We start from the raw sequence: 21,011 nt of genomic DNA on the forward strand, positions 1-21,011 counted from the left end.
GTTACTCTCCACTTTTTTTTTTAGATGGTTTTCCTGTAACTATAAAGCACATTTTACTTTGCAGAATTTACTTTCTGTTCAGTAATAAGATGTCAGTCTACTTGAGAGATGCATGTATTGATCGGAAGTGGATGACTCAACCAGTGGTTGTTCGTGAACAATAACTGAGCAATCTTTTCCCCAGATGCGCAAAAAGAGGCACTGATTTAAGTGCGGCATTTATTGACCATAGGTGGATGAACAGTTGACTAAAAAGTCATTTGTGTCTGCGTGTGTGTGTTTAGACATGTAACAGTATATCGTTCATGTGTGATGGCTTTCGCCTTGTATGTGCCAGCTGCCGGGGTGCTAAAAATAAAGCTCGCAAGAAAGGTAGCCAGTGACCAGAAAAGCGATATATCTCAATATCAACTTGCATTCACCACGTCATCACCTAAGAGAATCAATTTGAACAATTTTTCCCCATACGTCACACAAAACATTGGATTTCAGACAACACGCCAAATTTCTGTTCAGCCTAGAAGACAATATGAGACTCAAACTTATCATTATTATTATTATTATACAATAGCATGCTGTATATGTAGCTGAACACAATGTAAGGGGAAAAAAGCTATACAGGGATCAATAAAATGAAATACAAGCATAGATTGACAGCTTTACGTGAATACAAATATAGAAATAAAATACTATAGCATGCCGTATGTTCCAATGTTAATTTGAAAAGCAGTAAGGATAGTCATCGGCACTGCATGAGGTAAAAATCTGTACATATGTACTATCAATACATTTTCAAAATGTAGGCATGGATTGAGAACTTCATATGAACGATAAATGGAATACTATAGCAGGTGTGAATGGAGAAAAAAATATATATAAATGAAATTTTCTAGCATGCTAGAATTAGTCAGCAGCATTGTAGGTGGAAAAAAGAAAGACGTTCTCGACTCGCGTTGTTTGGTTTTTAGGCATTCGAGTCGACAACGCTGCCAGTGAGGACCTCCTCCAAACCAAGCATGAAGTCATAAAATATCAGTGGCACAAGCTCACTTTCTCAAACATGAACTCACATCATATGAGCTCAGTGCCTTATTTGGTCACTCAAGATGCTGCCCACACACACGCACGCACACACAACTTTGACAAACAATTCATTGTACTCTCTCATCTCCACAACATCATTTGCGTTATCTGTGCAAGAAGCCATGGAGGCCTTTGGAGCAAATGAGTGAAGAGAGGGAGGAATCACATGCAGAGCGCTAGAAACGGGAACCCTCCCACAGGAAAGCTGTCTGAACTCCTCTTCTCCTTTTATGGTCAAAAACTTCCCCAAAAGCCATAAGAGCGCCTTGGGAGTGTATCGTCTGAGAAGGCCTGCTAAGTATAAAGCGGTGGAGTGCGAATTTGCAGAGGAACACAAACATGTCTTTGAGTGTGTTTTATGTTTAGTTCAAAATCCCAAAAAGAAAAGCGGCAACGCTGTAACACCTGTGCACTGAGTCAACAAACGCGTCATCGCCCCTCTGCCCATCTGTACAAACATGTCTGCAAATTATGCAGTGACAACCACTGCAGAACTCCAGACATGAGCAAAGCAGAGGGATGAACCAAACATGCAATAGTCAGTCCATTTAAAACATATCTGGTGTGCTTTTTTTTTTTTTTTTAAATAAAGTGCAGCTTGTCTTCTTTTTTTAGAAATTGACACAGTAAATTGTTCAATCTTGTCAAATAAACAATACAAAAATTGCTCAAAGGAAATTCTCCAATAAATGAAAAATTCTCATATAAATGAATATACACAATGCAATTTTTTTTTACCAAGTGTGAAATTACACATCTAGCCAAGTTTTTGTAGTTAGCATCTGCCGTGGATAAGACAGCCTCCGAAAAGCGACAATCTAAACAGAACTACATGGAGATGTTGCCAAAAAATTGCAACCTAATTCGAATTGACCCTCGACTCATTTCGGTCAGGGAACCCCTGATCGCGTGTATAGAGTTACATTTTGGTTTTGGCCCCGGCAACCACCCTGTTGTGTCCTGACAATGTCTCTACTCAATCTTGGCAGTGGCATGTGTCACTTTGAAGAGGCCCACTCATCCCACCGGAGGGCCTGCGCTGAAAGGCTCCTCATGCCCTCGTCCTCCAGAGCAACAGAGGGATGGCGTCAGATTGCAAGTTATTTAAAACAGCATATACTATAAGCTCGACTACTTTACTATAAGTCACATCGCATTTCCCACCCATTACTGTGTGATTAGCATGTTGTGGTACAGTGTTGCCTCAGTTTGTAAAATGTTCTAGCTTGGGGCTCAATTTGTATTCACGGCAGTGGTAGCATCGGATAAGCAGCTCATAGCCAAATGTTTAGCAAAGTTGTCAATGTGTGGGTGTTTGTATTTGGGGATGTGCTTGCTGCATGCACCAAACAGCGCAAAGAATTAAAAATGTTATGGTGACAAGGAAAACTTGGGAAATGTCAGGTGAACGTCAAACCTTTGCAACCTTAAACAAACCAAAAACATATGTGCAATATACAGTCCCAAACCTTGGTGAAATAAGGACTTTAGAGCTTCAGACCGTATTTGGATATGCGTCACTTAATGCAGCTCAATGCAAGAGTGCTCTTAGTTGACAGGGTGCTGTGCTGGCGCTGGAGTGACCTGTTAAAACTTAAACGCAGGTGTTATCGCTTGCCCACATAGTCCCTTTGTTTGTCCACATTCCTCAAGTGCTGACTCCACCTTGAGCTTGCACAAAAATTGAGTAACACACTCAGAGGAAGAAAAAAAAAACATCTGCCAGCTTTACTTTTTTAAAAAAAGTATTGATATTGGTTATATACATTAAAATTGTCTTACACCAACATGAATATGGTTTTAATGTGTGCAACTAAGTCATTTTTGAATGAACACCAACTTTTCTACAGTTTTGGATCCTTAGGCTACATGGGTAGTGTTTCATGCGGACAAATATAAGGACTAAGGTTTACCAAAGATAGTCATGTATTTCTTCCTCCGAGCCAACAGAGGGCGCTGAATGGCGTGACAAAAAACGGAAGTGCTGCTCACCTTGAGCACCCCCCCGCCCCCCCCCCAATCGCCCCCCATCGCCGCTTTCAAGTATTATGAATGAACGCCCAAAATTAATTTACCTCTCGGAGCAAGTGACCAACTAGCAACGTTGACGCGGCGTGGACGAGGCGAGGCGCTCGACGTGAAAAAAAAAAAAAAAAAAAATCCAAGATGTCTGCGAGCGCCGTTTACGTTTTGGATTTGAAAGGAAAGGTAAAGACAGCCGCATAACGGGGAGCAGCCGGCTAGCGTTAGCCTAGCAGCTAAGGAGCTAGCCGCTGTCCTGTCGCATTCCTCGCTGGCATCTTCATGCGAGGTGGATAACGGTCCATCGATCATGTTCGTGTGCAATGAAAATAATTGCAAAATCATCTCCAGGGCGGGCAGTATATCGTGTTAAACACTAACTTACGTGATGTGAGGGCTTAAAAACATCAACAAGCTGACAGCTGTTTCCTCTCTGGTCTATTTAACTGGGATGTTGGTATTAGCAATCTTACGCATTATTATTATTTAAGTGTTGTAAATCGTTCAGATATGCGGAATCGTATAAATAATCGTGTATTTTTATTGCAACACAGCAGTTTGTGTGTTCTTGACAGTTATTCATAACTACCACTTTGCACAATAAAAAGTATCCAGACTGCAGCTCTATGTAAAGATTTTTTTTTTTTTTGGCAATTGCTCTGAAAGCTTCCTGCTTCCTAAAATATTGGTGTTCCCGTTAGGTGCTGGTATGCCGGAACTACCGCGGCGATGTGGACATGTCCGAAATCGAGCATTTCATGAGCCTCCTGATGGACAAGGAGGAGGAGGGGACGCTGTCTCCCATCCTGGCCCACGGTGGGGTGCGCTTCATGTGGATCAAGCATAATAACCTCTACTGTATCCTTCCGTACACTAAACGTGTACTCACACTAGGCCTTTCGAGCTGCCCTCCCCTAACTCCGTGACAACTCATCTATTTGCCATTTTGAATTAAGCAATAACGATTAACTAGTACTTTGGCGCCATCTAGTGGATATTTCATGTTGTACTTTTAATGTTTTTTTGTTGCTTTGAGACTTCCTACTTTGTTGGCAGCACTTGAATGCACCTCCTGCACAGTTAAAAATGAAACAGTTTGTTTCTGCTTATCTTTCAGTGTAGCTACAGTATATTTATCATTGTGTGTAAACGTCAAAATATGTTCGTGTCCCTTGCCAGTTAATTATAATTATGCACCTTGCATAATAAAAATAATTCAGGACTTGCGCACATTAAAAAAAAAATGCTGCTGTATGCACAGTCTGCATAAACTATTGCACAACAGAAATAAAACTGCACTTTCATTGTCGTTACAAATCTCTTAACCTTCATTGCCTCAGTGGTTGCCACATCGAAGAAAAATGCCAGCGTTTCCTTGGTTTTCTCCTTTTTGTACAAAATTGTGCAGGTACGAATCACATTTTGCGCGGCAACAGTTGTTGGTGGATTGATTTTAAAAAGCCACGTTTGAATTCCCCAAGGTTTTTGCCGAGTATTTCAAAGAACTGGAGGAAGAGAGCATCCGGGATAACTTTGTCATCATTTACGAGCTGATGGATGAGTTGATGGACTTTGGCTACCCGCAGACCACCGACAGCAAAATTCTGCAAGAGTGAGAAATCCCATAATGCAATGCCAGCGCATACTAGTGCGGACCATTTGGCTGTTTCACCTCACCTGTGTTGCTTTCCCTTCCTATCAGGTATATAACTCAGGAGGGGCACAAGCTGGACACAGGTGCACCCCGCCCACCCGCCACTGTCACCAACGCTGTTTCATGGCGTTCGGAGGGCATCAAGTACAGAAAAAACGAAGTCTTCTTGGATGTCATCGAGTCAGTCAATCTCCTGGTAGGAACTAATTCTTTTAGCCTTGTTTAAATTTGTCTGTCCTGCTCTGCCATCAGTCAAGATGGCAAATCTCAAAAGACTTTGCCTCTCCATGCTATTCTCAGGTCAGTGCCAACGGCAACGTCCTGCGCAGCGAAATCGTCGGCTCCATTAAGATGCGTGTCTTCTTATCCGGAATGCCCGAGTTGCGCCTGGGCCTCAACGACAAGGTTCTGTTTGAAAACACTGGACGTGAGTTCCCATGATAACGTAGCGTGGGCTCTTATTGCCAAATATTTTAGAAACAAAATGAATTGCAATATTGTGGTAAAATCTCCTCTGTTGCGGATTTAGGCGGCAAGAGTAAATCTGTGGAGTTGGAAGACGTCAAATTTCACCAGTGCGTCCGCCTGTCACGCTTTGAGAATGACCGCACTATCTCCTTCATCCCACCTGACGGCGAGTTTGAGCTCATGTCATACCGCCTTAACACTCACGTGAGTAGTACCATGTTTTGGAGAAGGGGTGGGATTAAATAAATTACAGTTCTTCTCACTGCACTATAGCCCGCTTGCTGTAGTAATGGTCGCTAGATGGCGCCTGTGTAACAGGGAAAAGTACAGTCAAGGCAATCTATTGACTTTGCAAACGGATGATAGGGTGCGTGTGCTGTTATTTACATCTCAGGTGAAGCCGCTAATCTGGATTGAATCAGTCATCGAGAAACACTCTCACAGTCGCATTGAGTACATGATTAAGGTAAGTTCTACTGTTTGTTTGTATTAAGTATTATCGGTAGCTATGACATAAGATGGCAATTAATTCATCTTTGAATTGCCACTGCCAGTGATTTATGATTCATTCTTTTCGCTTGTCACGCACATGGCGACATTTAAAAACGACAAACTGGTTTCTCATGTTGACCTGCTTGTTTTTACCCGCTTGCCTTCCCACCGCCCATCATAGGCCAAAAGCCAGTTCAAACGGCGCTCCACCGCCAACAACGTGGAGATCCACATTCCTGTGCCAACAGACGCAGACTCTCCCAAATTTAAGACCACGGTTGGCAGCGTCAAGTGGGTTCCAGAGAACAGCGAGATTGTCTGGTCCATCAAGTCCTTCCCCGTGAGTGACTCACCAGACAGTGCGAGTTTATGCAAATAAGATTTCAGCGGGGCTCGTTGGTCTTGCAATGAGTCATTCCTGAGCCAAACCGACTTGCTTTTAATTCAACCGCAACAAATCGGGTTCTAAGATGTCAATGTCCTCGTGACAGGGCGGTAAGGAGTATCTGATGCGGGCTCACTTCGGCCTTCCGAGCGTGGAAGCGGAAGATAAGGAAGGGAAGCCCCCGATCAGCGTCAAATTTGAGATCCCCTACTTCACCACTTCGGGCATCCAGGTACGCCCGACTGGAAAAGCCCGATGCACTCATTGAAAAGTGACTTGGGTACCACACTTAGCCTTAAACTGATGAAAAACACTTGCTGTAAGACATGACAGAGAGAGACAGTGTCCTCGAGCTTGACAAATAGTGAGCATCAAATGAGTCATTTAAGGTCACCGCTTTTGAACCCATTGCACAACAACACATGTTCTTCGCTATCTCCACATTGGAATTCAAACAATTCAAACAGGAGGAAGTCAAGCAGCTGCAAAGGTTCAGTTAGGGATGGAGTTGTCTGACTGGCATTTGTGTTTGTCAAGGTAAAAAAAATGTTTTTCATGTTGCTGCAAAACAAAGCAGATGTGCTCCCTCCTCAGCTAACTATTGGCAGCGACGAGCCGCGCGGACTGCATAATGACAGTCGTCCCTTGATTATACGCGGCGCAGGAACGCAGCATCACATTTTCCCATGTCGTGACGGGGCGCATTGCGAATGACGCTTGGCAGCGCAGTCAAAGACTTGTTTGTGCACTGCTCAGGTCGCCATAATTGCACATATGCGTTCCACATCAAACCAAAGTTTAACAATGTACTTCTTTTTTTTTTCTTTCACTGACGTTGCAGAAGTTTTCCCATACCAGTCAAAGATCATGCTCTGTTGTTCAAGCGAAAGATTGTAAATCTTTTGCTCTTGGTAGTGTCTCCTAGCAGACTCTTCTGCATGCTTAGAGAACGGCGCCGACGTGACCGACTTCGGGTGACTTGATTTTGCCTTTTCTCCGTGTTTATCGCATTCGGGCGCAGCCGGCAGGCCGGCCACCCGTGCTGCTGTCCAATTGGTGCGTCAAGTGTCTATATTAGAGGGCAGCGGCAAACGTCTCTGTGTGCTCCCTGCGAGCAAGTTTAATTAACCCGCGTAAATATCTGAGCATGGGAAAGTTCCTCTTAACGGCGCCACTAATTGTAGACGGGGTAGCGCAATTGAAGTGCCCGAATACGTGCCACATTTGTGGTAGCAGGTGACAGACGCCAGCTAAGGTGACAAGACCAGAAGGGCAGACGTGAGCCTCTTTAAAAAATGCCACAAAATTACAGCATCAGAACTGCAGAAACCAGCAAAGGGAGATATTACCTTGACAGCGATACGGTATCACATTTGGTTCCGGTGTTGCCATTTCAAATCTAAAATGCTTTCAACAAATGGCTCAGGACAAACACTGCCTTGACAAAAGATTGGGCTGGCACGACAAAGTCGACAATGCCATCAAAATTCCATTCTTGCCTGTGCCAGAAGAGCATCATGGAGGGAAAAAAAAAGCATCTCAACATTGCAAAGTTACGATCTCAAATGGTATTTTTGTGGCTTTTTGATTGTTTTGCTGACTACTCTGGTCGTCGCTCAGGTTGCAAATTCCTGGGGTCAAGTTTCTCCCTCCTGTTAAAGAAGACAAATGTGGGATCCATAGAGTCAGCTAAAAAGCCACCAAAATAGCCTTCTCACTTGTGACTTTGTTTGCCATGCCGTCTCCAATGAGCGACGACACAGAAAGACGTTTTTTCTTTATTGCAAACAGAGTCAGAAGCGAGAATGGTATTTTGGTGGCTTTTTGCTGACTGCGTGGACACGCTCGCACCGTGCCAGCCCGATGCCTCGTGAATCCAGAAGCCGCGGCGCTCTGTGACCTCGCTGGGTCGAGAGAAAACATGGCGGCCAGAGGGCTGAGGACCGCCGCCAATCCGCCAACAAATTCCTCGCTTTTCCGCTCTCATCTGGAAGCTGGCGTGACAGAGACATGGTGGTTCACCCCCCCCCCCCCTCACAAAAAAGGTCACGTCAGCCTTAAAGTGGTCAAATGCGCAAACGGGCTTCCTAATGGTGAGAGCGCGCACGTGTGGTCAAGTCGTGGCTGCGCACAGGAGTGCTGTTTACATGCAAGCGCAGTCGGCAGCCATCTTTACTATACAAGTTGCGATTTTGACACAAAACGCCGCTGAGTCACTCAAGCGCAATCATGTTTAGATGGAAGGTTATTTTAGGGCCCTTTTCTCGAAACCTGCCCGTGTGGTAACACTTGTCAATCCCGATTGTCGGTTAACGGCTTGTGAAAGCCATACGGGGGATTGTGCTGACGCATCTAAAAAAAAGACAACTAAAGCCGTGTTGAAGAAAGGCGCTTTTCTCCCGAACCTCTGTAGCCGCTTCCCCCTTCTCACCGCTGCTTCCTCAAGTGCTCATATCGCAAGACTCCCTGAAGAAGATGAACTCTTCGGCCTCCCGAGGGCTTGGAAAGTCTGTGGTTTGGACTCGGGAAGCGTGGAACCTTTCCTGTCCTTCGCACTTGATCTACTAAAAATACCTTGAATCACCCAAGCCACCAAACAGTCAATTCCGGTTTAGTTTTAGACCAGTTGACCATGATCTGGCCAATCTGGTGTGTGTTTTTTTTAAAGTCGCTTTACAATTTGACAAAGCAAAGTATTACAAAAAGTTGATCTCTAGCTCTAGGTATGGTAGCAATCAACTTCACAACAAGCAGCACTTCGGTAGATGGTGAACAATTTAAAAAGGAGGCCAAGTTCTTGCTTCGAGGTATTTACTGCTACTACGCTTGGACAATCAAAGCACAATAGTTTTACAAAAGCCTGCTAGCTAAATGCTAACAGAGAGTGTAAAACGCTCATACGATGCCATTTGTCGTTTGTCAGGTGCGTTACCTAAAGATCATCGAGAAGAGCGGCTATCAGGCTCTGCCTTGGGTGCGCTACATCACCCAGAATGGAGGCAAGTATGCACACACACACACGCACACACACACAATTGATATGCAGGCATTAGGCAAGAGTTAGGCAATGGCCTGCAATGTTGTGGGAACTGTTGTACTTCTATAAAAATAAGAAAAGCTACAGCATGAGGCAACGTCCTGTGAAATATGTGAAAGTGATTTTTTTTTATTCCCCCCTCACTCTCGTATTATAATTCGGAAAAGGTTGCACATGTCGGGTCTTTAAATTCACTAATTACCACACATCCACATCTCATTTCCTCGGTAGTCCCATCCTCTCGGGTTGGCACGCTCCCACCGTTTATTTCCCCACAATTGCTCCTCTTTTATTTATTCATATATTAGATTAAGTCTTGTCCCATTTCCTCCCGCAGATTATCAGCTCCGAACGCAGTAAGGCAACGCCTCAGCCGGGGCGGGAGGAAGCCGGGCGGCGGCGGCGGCTAATGAGCCGCCGTTGACAGTCGTCAGTCAAGAGACAGCTGAGGACCCACTTCTTTTTTATCATTTTCCAGCCAATGCAAAATATTAGACGCGGAGTTCGTACATCAATGGAAAGCGATCGTTTTTTTACTCTGCGGCCAACTAAAGCAGGAATCATGTTTACACTCTGTCATCATCAATAGGTCAGAAACGTCACACGCCTGATTGTTGATTCTTTTTCTGTATATATGTGCGACATATCGATGAGGTCAGTATTATTAGTTACAAGTGAGCCGATCAGTATGTCTCTTTGTGTTACAGTGCCATCCGCTTTGCCCTGTTTTGTCTGCTTTCAAACACGCGGAAAGTAAAGCAAAGCTTTCATACGGCGCTCGCTCGGTGATTCCGTATCTATAACTCCTATGTAACCACATCTTGTAAAATCATTAAATGTATATTTAGAGAAAATACTTGCGGACTTCCTTAGTCATACTTTTTCGTCATTGTAATTCTAATTTGGTGGCTTTTTTTTTTTATGTTCAAGTGACCCATATCTGACTTAACTGTTTACTAAACACCCAATATAATTCAATTGATAAAATCCTATTTGCAGTTGCTAGGCTATAATAGCAACTAGAGCAAAAAAAAAAAAACTAGATAAATAATTTTACTTGGAGCATGTTGTAGAAATTTAGTCTCTAGTAACATACTGGAGAAGTTCACCCAGTGCCCTGGGAGTAATCATTCGGTAGGGACTCAAACTTGCGGCCTTCCGCTCACGGGCTATATTCCCAACCACTCGACCACAGCTGCCTTAAATGTTCACGCTCCAGATGAACTGACACTTGCTGTGACATTGCAATTCACCCGAGCACCTTAAGGCTCCTGGGATGGCTCTTTCCAATGGAGGGCCATTTCTAAAATCAGCCCCTCCCCTTATCCCCAATCTGTGATATCATAGTCTATTTAGTGCCACTTGACGCTTTTTAAACTGGCCCGACTAGCTGGAAAAAGGATGTGAGTCAAGTTGTGGCGAACGGTCAGAGGATGCTCCCGGGACACTGTGGCCTTTGTGCTCACCTCCAAGTTGGGACCACAGTTCAGTGAGATCACTGCTGTAAAAATAGGAACGTTCTTTTTGGGAGGGAGGGGGGGGAGTGGTTATGAGTCACGAAATACAGGTGACCGAGATCCACGTCACAACACTTTTAATACTTATATTCATAATTGGAATAATTGGTGCGTTTTACTCAATTTGAAGTGGCCATTCCAACCAGTCACAGCATTTTGGGGAAATCTTTTCCATTTTTCACTGTCTGGCACAACTAAGAAATGATCAAACATCTGTCATGCTAACACAGTTATGCTAACACAGGATGATCAACTGGAAAAAGACTGGTTATCATTTTACATCTTGTCCACTAGTTGGGTAATCTTTTGAATGAGAATTGATCAAATACAGTCAGGTCCTCAAAGATCAGGACAATGAGAACAATTGTCATTTAGCTGGATCCAAACACCCGCATAATAGATTTGAAATGAAAAGATGTGCTTTGAATGGCAGACTTAGACAAACTAATGATTTTCACTGACAATGTTTTTGTTTTTCATATCTACTATATTGGAATGATGTAATTAGTGCTTTGCGGGGAAAAAAAAGCTCAGTATGTATTAGCTTTAATGTGCACCTGTGTTGTCTCGCCTGGAGGTGCTCACAACAATGACAGTTGTGAAACGGACCATTTATACTCATGCATGCGTATCGTCGCCTCTGGAACGGCTGGTATGAGGCTGCTAATAGCGCCGTACAGATTAAACCACATCTTGTCTGCGCACTTCGCCGCTGTTTGGCGATAAGAAGCTTCAACAACATTTCGTAATGTTTAACCGAGGCTCGTTGTGATCTTTGGCACACATCAAACAATGGAATTAATCTACTCCAGGGTGAAACTGGCCACCGGAAAAGTGATCTAAAAATTGTGCAAGCGGCAAAAACCATTCATAACATTTCTATAAGTGTAAAAATTGAACCACCGCCAAGTAAAACACAAAACGATAAATTATGTACGATTTGTTAACTCATATGTCACACTGATTTCTGGTCCTATTTTTTCCCTCTTTGGTTTCCTCACTGTCACTGATGACGTCACACCAAAAAATGTCAACGAAACGTCAAAGCAAACCCAAAGGGCAAAAACCTTTTCATTCGCTTCCACTAAAAATATACTTCACAGTTATTGAAAATACTTGAGAATGATTCATAGTTTCTAGCCGAAGCACCTGTCATCCTCGCAAACTTGTTTGGTTGCCGTGGTGATGACACAAACATTTTATGGCTAGTTGCTCAACACATGATAAAGGTAACCGCTGTTGCATAGGTGTGCCGTGATAACAAAAGGAACCCCCATTTTATTGTTGCCTGGCAACAGAGGGAAACCCTCAACACTGACTATTGACGTCAAAGCCGAGCCCAACTGCCTGCAAGGTAAATTGGCTGCCCCCATGATGTCGACGACATGGCAGCTTATGATGAGTCACCTAAAGGCGCTCGGCAGGTGAAGGATTGCCACCGACTTCCTTCCCATGGAGAGAAGTGGTTGCGGGCCGCATACCGTGTGTGTGGTCCTTGGCCCGCACCAGGGAAACTTTCCTGCAGACTTTACAACAATATTGCTTTAAAGCACACACGCAGCTGACTGTTCAATTTAGCTGACCTTGACACACACGTGAAACCTGTGCACCGTTGCTGCAAAATAGCAAAATTGCTACCTAAAAAACAAAAAATATTCAGGCCGATTGAAAAGGAGTTTACATCTTGCCCTGTAGTTCTGCTAACAGTTTGTACGCTTAAAAACGGCGAGATAGCGATCTGATTTCAAAAACTGCTAAAGCAGACAAGGATTTCACATCTTTCCCAGACTACTATATTTCAAATAACTGATAAATACTTTTTCAAATTGATTTTTTAAAGTGGATTTGTTATTTAATTTCCACAAATATGAGGGCCACGTTGCCAGTGAAGTGTACAAATGCAAACATGATAGATATCTGGGTGCGACGGTCCAAAGCTCATGCACGTGTAATTATTAGCCAGTGTCACTACAGTATATTAAACTGACACTCAAAAAAAAAAAATCTGAAAGGTTTTCCTGCTTGAATTCCATCTCGGAAATTCAGGAGTGCTCTCCCAAGTCTGCCAGATCAGCAAAGTCGACTTGTTGCGTGTGTCCTCACCATTGCTGTCAGCGCAACCGTGTGAATTACTACCGCTGCTGCTGTGGTAGTTCTCCAACCTGGAGGCTGGCTGTGGGACCTCCCAAGTAGTCTCCAAATAAATCCCAAGGATTATTTTAACACTATTTTTATGAACGGCAAATTGTCCATTTTTTGGGGGGAAGTCATTTTCCACAGTTATTTTTACACGTCTGTGGTTAAAATACTATCAAAAAAATACGACCCAAAAAAATGACAAATTGCGTATGCGCACGGAGCCCACACATGGTTTTCAGGTCCGGTCCAAAAACTACACTTAGCAATTATCAATTTCTATTTTGAAATATGTGTATTATTTTGAGGCAGTTATAAATCAGAGTCAAATTACAGCGACGAATGTGCAAGTAAATCGTTTAAAGCTAACCGCAAATGACCTGACATGAAAATATGTTTGCTCAAAAAGGATAAATTAAGAAAACAATGAATCAATAAGCTATCATTAAAATAAATTTGATACCACACAAATTCATGTAGAAAAAAATTAAGCAATATTATTGCAAAAGGAAACAGCCTCCTAGCTTACTAGCTAACAGGTCTCTCCGCTATCTAGCCGCTAATGTCTGGACTCAAAATGAATGCCAACGTTTCGAATTCAATACAACAAAGAGAACCTGGATGTTCTGTGGTTATTCCTGGAAAGCCTCCCTGGATTCTGTCACGCCATCCGAAACAGAAAACAAACAAAAGCCCAGCTTACACTCGCAGCTCGCTAGCAGTCTGTTTGTTTTGCCTGTTAATAAATGTGTCATCCTCCAGTGCTCTTATCCAAACCAAAAGACAAAAGAAACGACTTAACAAATATGCCAACTATTACCACCTCGGCGTGGTTCCACGACATGCCTCGCCACGCCGAAGACTTGCATGAAAGTGACATAGCAATAAAAGGCCTCAGGTTTGAAAAGCAAACATCTCCGCTTAAAACAAATACAGGTGAGTTATCATGTTCCAAATAGACAAACCGTAAAGGGGAGGAAAAAAAAGACGACATACAAAAGGTTCCAAATAAATGTCGCCGGAGGGCCTGGGGAACGGACGTGTTTTTTCTGGGGACACAATAGAGGCTGAAAAGCACCGAACACCTGGCAGTTGCATGGAGCTTCAAAAGCATCCATTTCTTTTATACAGTTTAGGAATCGCTGAGACGTCAAGGAACACCTGGACTAGAAACGAGCGGCCGAGGGAGCTGATTGGTAGAAACAAAAAGGAACAAGACAACAAAATGGACACCGGGAAGACGTGACAAAACTAAATCCCTTCCAGAACAACAACAACTGTGCTGCCCATTGTCAGAAAGACCAAAACATGAATGAGACAAAGTTGTTTTCTGGGGCTGCTTTGCTCCTCCATGCACCGGGTGTCGACTCCGCCTTCTGTTTTCTCCTCTCATCTGACAAAGTGGATATTCTCTCTTTTCCCGTTCCTCTGGAAATACCATCTTGCCGTCTATTTGTTTTCTTAATGCCTGCACCATATTTGAGCACAAGTGCATGGCAACAGCAGCAAAACAAAGAGAAATTCTTTGGGCCCTAACCACATTTTTTTTTGGGGGGGGGAATTACTGATCATGTAAAAAGCCACTGCGGCAGCTCGCAGATTGCAATCATCAGGGCCTTGTGGAGCCTGCATGCTAACCAGCCCTCGAAATAGGCCCGGCTATTTCCGCGCACGGGCTGCGGGGGGAAACATGTGTTTGACATCAGCGTCATTCTGCCTGAGCCGCCGCTGCCGCGCCATTGTCCCCTTCCGACTCACACTCCAGTAACGTAATTACAGATCGATCAATCAACAAAATTCCACCGCGCGGATGCTCGGCGGTGACCGGGGTGCAACAAGTGGCTTTGTTGCCAGCCATGGCCATGCATCATATTTGAAAGCCGGTCTTGTGAAATGGTTTGAAAGAGATGAGGATTAGGTGAGGGGAACGTGAAAAGAGGCATTTAAAGGCCGAAGGGTTTTTCTTTCAATCAAGTCCGTCCAGAGCGGTTGCGGTCATAAAAGATTTCACTCAATAGCAATTTTTTGGGTAAAATTTTCTGATTGAGTTATTTTACTTTGCATTTTACTCTTATTTTTAGTTTAGCTTTGCTTATCAGATGACAATTAGTTTTACGTAAATTTTTTTGACTGTTCTTTACTTTTAATTTTACCGTCACGATTGTTTTTTTCTTTCATTTCGATTTGACTTCCGTGAAATGTTTTTACTTGACATTATGTTGACTTCTAGTTACTTTTACTGTAGCTCGTGTTGAAGGCTGCTGCGAGTTTAAAAGGCGAGCGAATGACGTTTGAGCTGGCGCTCCCGACCGTAATGCAGTCGGACTTGTTTACACCTTGAAGGTGTACAGGGGGGCTCGTGTCACTCAACGGCTTTACACTATAGAAACAGGCGCGTGCTGCTGTTATTCAAACTGCTTCCTGTGACCCTAAATTGGACGTGGGGCTGAAAAGGAGCAGAGCAGCCAAGCGAGGCCTCGAGACCACCCCCGCCCGCCTCGGCAACCCCCCAACTTGAAGCCCACCGCTTTGACAAACCATGAGTGTTTACCCAATCAGCTTGCGGGGAAAAGGACCCGCCGGCTCTCTAATTTTCCAGCCTGCAGCCATATGGCGCTTTGGTGCCGTAACTGCTCGCAGATGAGCCCCAAATAAGACGTTTGGGGTGCATCCTCTACACTTGAGGGTGGGGGGCAGCGAGGGGGTGCTAAGTTGACTTTGTGCTGGTTATAATAACCTAACTGCAGATTATTCCCCCTGTATAATTTGCAGTAGGGTCAGGGGATGCCGAATATAGAAATCCAACCACATGAAGACGCTCAGAGCCCAAAATAGCAAGTTTGATGACTATGTGCTTTTAGAGGTGGGGTCTCCATGACTTTTTTGAAGGGGAAGGGGGAAATCCAGCGGTTGCAGAAAGGCCCCACGTTAGACAATAAACGTGACACACACACACACGCACGGCAAGATGTGCCTTAATGTTTATCTGGGGCTTTAATTAGCACCGTATTTTTTTTTCATTAGTCTTGCAGCGGGGCTTCACAAGCGTTGTTGATGTGCAGGTGTGGTCGCCGCCCGCAGTGCGTGCGTGCGTGTGCTGTCAGACTTAATGCACCTCACTGCAATTACACACACACACACATACACGCACACACATTTCTCAATGTGTAATTGCTACCTCTTATTTAAAAGGATTTGTAGAGCACAGTTGTGCAACTAGGAGAAAGCGCCGACGCTTGTGATTCATTTGCTTATTCATCCATCAGAGGCATTGTACTATATTGTACTGTAGAAAGGTGATTTTTAATTACTCATGTGCAACATCTTTGCCAAAGTGTTGATAGCTCCTTTGCACGCGACAGCACACCAAAAAAAAAAAAAAAAAACACGGGATTTCAGTAGGGCTGTTTTAGTTACCGGTGATCCAACTTAAGATGGGATACGAGGTGTAATTCCGATGATTCTTTGCTTTGACCGTGAGCTAAACTCAAGATGTGTGGACTCATTTCAACAAAGAACTTCTCAAGAATCATCAAGTCATCCTAAGATAAGAAACTTTGATATCAGACTGCATCATATCATGGCCCAGGATGTGCTTCCTGGTTGAACAAGTTTATCTCAGATCAGTATCAAGACCTTAAACACACATAGAAGGATTGTTAATACAAATCATCGTGCTGTTAATGATTGACAGCCAACAGGAAACGCAGCTTAGGAAGTTTACAAATGAAGAAATACTACTTTTTGTCCCATTGAAAACAAAGTATAGTAACAATTTTTTTTTTGGACAATGTGTAATCTGTTCTTTCTATTGATTGCTTACTGTTCCAGCCACTGCTTTGACCTCGACAATGAACTTTGGCTCATCGTCACGTCTTCGGGTGAGTAACAAAAGCTCCGCAAGATGACTTAGTACTCAAACAATCGTGCAGGTCAGTAAAAAAATAAATCAATAAAAATTGTAATACTCAGTAACCATGAAACACTTTAACTCTCTGGAAAATGATGCTGTGAGGTTTCCTACAACACCCCTTGGGGGTCTCCCTTTCCCTCGGCCCTTCCTATCCAAAACGACCCTGGGTCACCTCTTTGAATCCGAACCGCACTAATCTCTGTGATCTTTATCTACACACTTCAAAACTAAAATCCTCTCTCAAAGTTGAGAAGAAGAAAAAAAACAAAAACAATCCTAATGAGCCTAATCAGCTTCGCCACCTGTTTTAGCATCCAAAGGCTGCCCGAAGGGTGCAGCCTCTTTGGTGTCAAGCTTTTAAGCAGACGCCGCCGCCACCAGGCTGGCCTGGATTTTTTAGCGTTGACCCATGCGGTTCTTTTATTTAGCCTGCTACAAAATCCCCATTAAGTTCACCCCAGTCGGGCCAAATATATCAAGCAATTTGAATTTATGAGTCACATTTGGCTCATTTTGAGCAGTCGCTGTAGGTTTTGCTGATGTCTTTTCAGGATGAAAACAATTTGAGTGTTGCATGACAGAAAAAAGTAATGACATAATTTGTTTTGGGATCAAATCAAGTCCGTTTTTGGAGGCATTGCTCTGGACCGGATCTCACGAATCAGCAATATGTGGTTTGATCACTGCCGGCCTACTGTGTAGTTTGTGAATATTCAAAACGTCTTACAAAAAAGAAAAGCAGATCCGTTGCCATCTCTAAACAGGTTCAAAAATTTTGGGGGTCCATTTACTGCCTGGCTACTCTTGTGACTATTCCAAAAAGCAGCAGCAGGTTGCTTAAAGTGCTGCTGACAACAATATTTTCAGGATGAGTAAAAACTCTACGTAGTACTCTTGAGTTACTGGATGTCTTCGCAATCATTTCCTCAGCATCGAATCGGGCGTTTGTGACAGATACAATTGAGGCGGGGTGGAACCTATCAGAGAAGGCAGTTTCGCAGGAAGGAATTAGTCAAATGTGTTGATTGTTCTTGTCTAATTCCGCATGCTTCGCCCCCACACAGCCATCCCTGCCCTTGCTAATCATCCATTAGCCTCCTACGTACACATTTGCCTCAGTTCAGCTGCCACGGTTTTATAATGGCCCGCACATTGAAATTTCATATGGAAGAAGGGGAAAAATAATAACAGTGGCATTCCAGAGGGGCTGTAATTTTCTTCCGGCGGCTAAGCCGTGTCCATTATGGTCAGGGTCAAGGAACACATGCATGCGAGCCCGTCATCGGGGGCACGGCGGTCGGCCACATCACAAGCGCCCGTCGCGACTAGTGGAAAGACGCAGTGTGTTAGCGCAGCGCGCGGCCAGCAGTTAGCCGCAGGCCTCCGTGATGCCCCCCACCCCCCACCCAACCCTGACCACGCCGCACTCTAATTTAGGCACACATGTCCCCATTCAAATTATATACCCACCCTCCCCTGCAATTGACATGATTTGATACAATGGGATTCAGATTTGCACGCCGATGCATCAAGATGAATTTAAAGCCTACCGTTGGGTTTGGATTGAGGGAACAAAATGCTAATATGGCGTTCTCGCCTGGGTTGGGTCAAGGTCGCAAACGTTCGCAGGTACTTTTCTTGTCGCAAGGAAATTTGGAACATGTTGAGTCGATGGATGTTTGGTGCTCTCGGCAAGGAGAGAGACGGTTTTCATGCTGGATTAATTAGTTACAGAAGAGCTACAATTTTAGCATTCCCACACCATGCTGCCATAACACTGACACAACTTACTTTTCAATTTATGATCACCACCCGAGCCACGAGCTAAACAGAATGCCATCCGGGTCCACGCGTGGAAAAGGGAAAAAAAAAAAAAAAAAAAACTGTGTGGGAGACCCTGAGAAGCCCCAAATGGCGGTTGGCTGACGCATGTTGGCCTACATTTTTTTGCAAGTGGGTCACCAAAATGTGAAGCATGTTTAATCATGAAAGCTTGCTTGGCCAGAAATGCTTTAAGTGTGGTATCAAGATTATAGTACAATCAAGCCCAAATGTTTGCACAATCCCAAATTGGCACTTTCCTTGACTTCAACAAAACACTCGACACTAGAATACATCATCACATGTTGGTGACATTCTTTGATTTTATCTTTTTCATAATAGCTGTTTATTTGGCGTCAAGAACTTTCTTTTCTGATTGGCTGGGAGACATCACATGATTCTCCTGTCTTATCATGAGGCATGCATCCACTTACATTTCATTTTGATTTATTTAACAAAATATGCTAGCATGCCCAACAAAATAATTGCAAAAGTACCCTACAAAATTATACAGACATATTTTTATGGATTGTGTTTATTGTTTATTTATTGTTTCAGGAGTCCCCATTATAACTCTCCCCCCAACTCACTCAGTGGCGCCCCCTGTAAAGTCAGCAGTATTAAAGAAGAAAAAAAATAATCAGGCCCAGATACGTTTCACCGATGGACACAGAATTGGTTGGACATCATACCGATATGACTCGTTGACTCGCCACAAGTTACCAAACCAGCTTGAAGCATCAACACGCGTTACCGATCTTTCTGAATGCTTCACTGAGCACGGACAAGGATGGTGCAAGCACGACTTTTGGCATGACACTTAAGCCGCCCACGGCATTGTGTTTTTTGGTCACGCAAGCGTTTGCTTGTTTCACGTGAAGTATGAGTGTGTGGAATGTGAGGCCTTCACACCTACACACACTCCGACACCGTGAGAGTAGCGGCGAGGAGTAAGCAAGACAGGGCGGAGCTTGTCGACTGTGAGAAAAAGTGCTGTCAATGGGCGACCGTCAGGACCTCCATCATTGATGGGCTCAGTGACAGACATGAGAGACAGTCCTAACAATCACACCCCACCTGAGAATGCCTTGCACAAAAACACGCTCACCAAGCATCTCGGAGTGGTCCGACGGCAGTGAGTCACCACGGGGTGTGTTTTGATTCAATTATCAGATCCAGACTACACACAGAACTCTGCAACGCGTTGTTTTGTTGTTTTGAATCGCTGATGATCTGTCGAAGACATTCCGTGTCTAGCGCAATTGTGTTTACAAACAATAGTTTTATATTTAGCATCACCACGACAACCTTGATTTTTGTCCCTGATGGATCCAAACGTTTGGAACGCTATGACTTTTTGATATTTTTTTTGTGGGTCTGCTCATGTCAGAAATGCCTACCGAATTTTATATTGAAAAGTGGAATGGGTTTTGGGCGCTGAATTTTCAAACCAAATTGAATTTTTAGCTTTCTTTTCAGGCATGGATTCTTGAAACTTTGGTGGCTACTCGCTAAAATCTCAATGTATCGGATGGCTTTTATTGGATCTCATTTGATTTCGCCAGGTAACTCGTCAAATCCATTTCAAAGGTAGTTTGCCTCCATCCTGTTGTTTTCGTGACAAGACTGTCACGAGCTCATACAGTTCAAGGTCGTCTTTGTCGCCGCCCCCCCCACTTCCCGTCTCGCTCTGGCTCATTCATTCATTTACTCAGGTGTGTTCAAGGGGCCCACAATGGCGCGCTATCGCACAGTAAGTGCTTTTCAATGGCAATTTGTTCATTGTCACACAAGATGGAGCGAGGTCCATATTTGAGGGCCTCACTCGGGGTGAGTGTTTACCCGCGAGGACAAACGAAGTCATTGACTTCCCCCCGGCGAGCTGTGAATGAGCTCCTTTTTGTGAATGCACATCAAAACAACCTCAAGCAAACGCAGGGATGCATTCCTCGGGCCGTTTAATGCGAAGGCAAACAGGCGACCACTTCAATAAAATACCTTTCTCGTGCAGGAATTGCATAAGTCTAGTTGAGAGTGGAAGGTTACCTGAACATTTGCCAGTTAAAAAGAAGCAGGGATGGGGTTTTTCCTCGTTGACAGGTTTACGGCGGCTGCAAAAAGTTGTAGGGAGGCAACTAATCGGCATGTTTAAAGCAAATAAAAGGTGCTCACGTTTTTACTTCATCTAAGTGAAGAAACAACCAGTCGATGTGAAAAGGGATTAACAACCAAGTTGAGTCTTGCCTGCAGTTCAGCCAAACCAGTTCCAAGATCTGAAATTGCCAACTTTAGTCTGACTTCAGTCAAGTTACGCGGTTCGAGTTCTTCACCTCTGATGAACAGACACATAAAAGCGAACGAACCGTATCAACAAGGATGAACAACCCTATGAACAGGCAACACAAAAACACATGAACAGCTATGAAAACACTAAAAGGACGACTATTTTTTACATTGAAAAGACAATAAGTCAAGTCGGCTTT

At 43.9% G+C, this 21,011-nt stretch overlaps 1 protein-coding gene across 1 annotated transcript; it reads left to right on the forward strand.

Annotated features, from left to right (window-relative positions):
• The first annotated feature begins 3,096 nt into the window (after positions 1-3,096).
• Positions 3,097-9,997, forward strand: ap1m1 (adaptor related protein complex 1 subunit mu 1). Its single transcript, XM_049747825.2, has 12 exons — positions 3,097-3,291; positions 3,807-3,963; positions 4,446-4,513; positions 4,587-4,717; positions 4,808-4,955; positions 5,060-5,186; positions 5,289-5,431; positions 5,622-5,693; positions 5,901-6,059; positions 6,211-6,336; positions 9,028-9,103; positions 9,479-9,997. Exons 1-12 carry the CDS (start codon positions 3,250-3,252, stop codon positions 9,499-9,501), a joined length of 1,272 nt encoding a protein of 423 aa, XP_049603782.1. The 5' UTR covers positions 3,097-3,249; the 3' UTR covers positions 9,502-9,997.
• Positions 9,998-21,011: the final 11,014 nt, after the last annotated feature.

This window comes from Syngnathus scovelli, chromosome 17 (assembly GCF_024217435.2).
Source record: "Syngnathus scovelli strain Florida chromosome 17, RoL_Ssco_1.2, whole genome shotgun sequence".
NCBI lineage: Eukaryota > Metazoa > Chordata > Actinopteri > Syngnathiformes > Syngnathidae > Syngnathus > Syngnathus scovelli.

Coding starts and splice junctions, on each gene's coding strand:
- ap1m1 (XM_049747825.2), top strand. CDS start 3,250: ATGTCTGCGAGCGCCGTTTACGTTTTGGATTTGAAAGGAAAG. Junction 4,718..4,807: donor GACAGCAAAATTCTGCAAGA/GTGAGAAATCCC, acceptor CCTTCCTATCAG/GTATATAACTCAGGAGGGGC. Junction 5,432..5,621: donor CATACCGCCTTAACACTCAC/GTGAGTAGTACC, acceptor TTTACATCTCAG/GTGAAGCCGCTAATCTGGAT.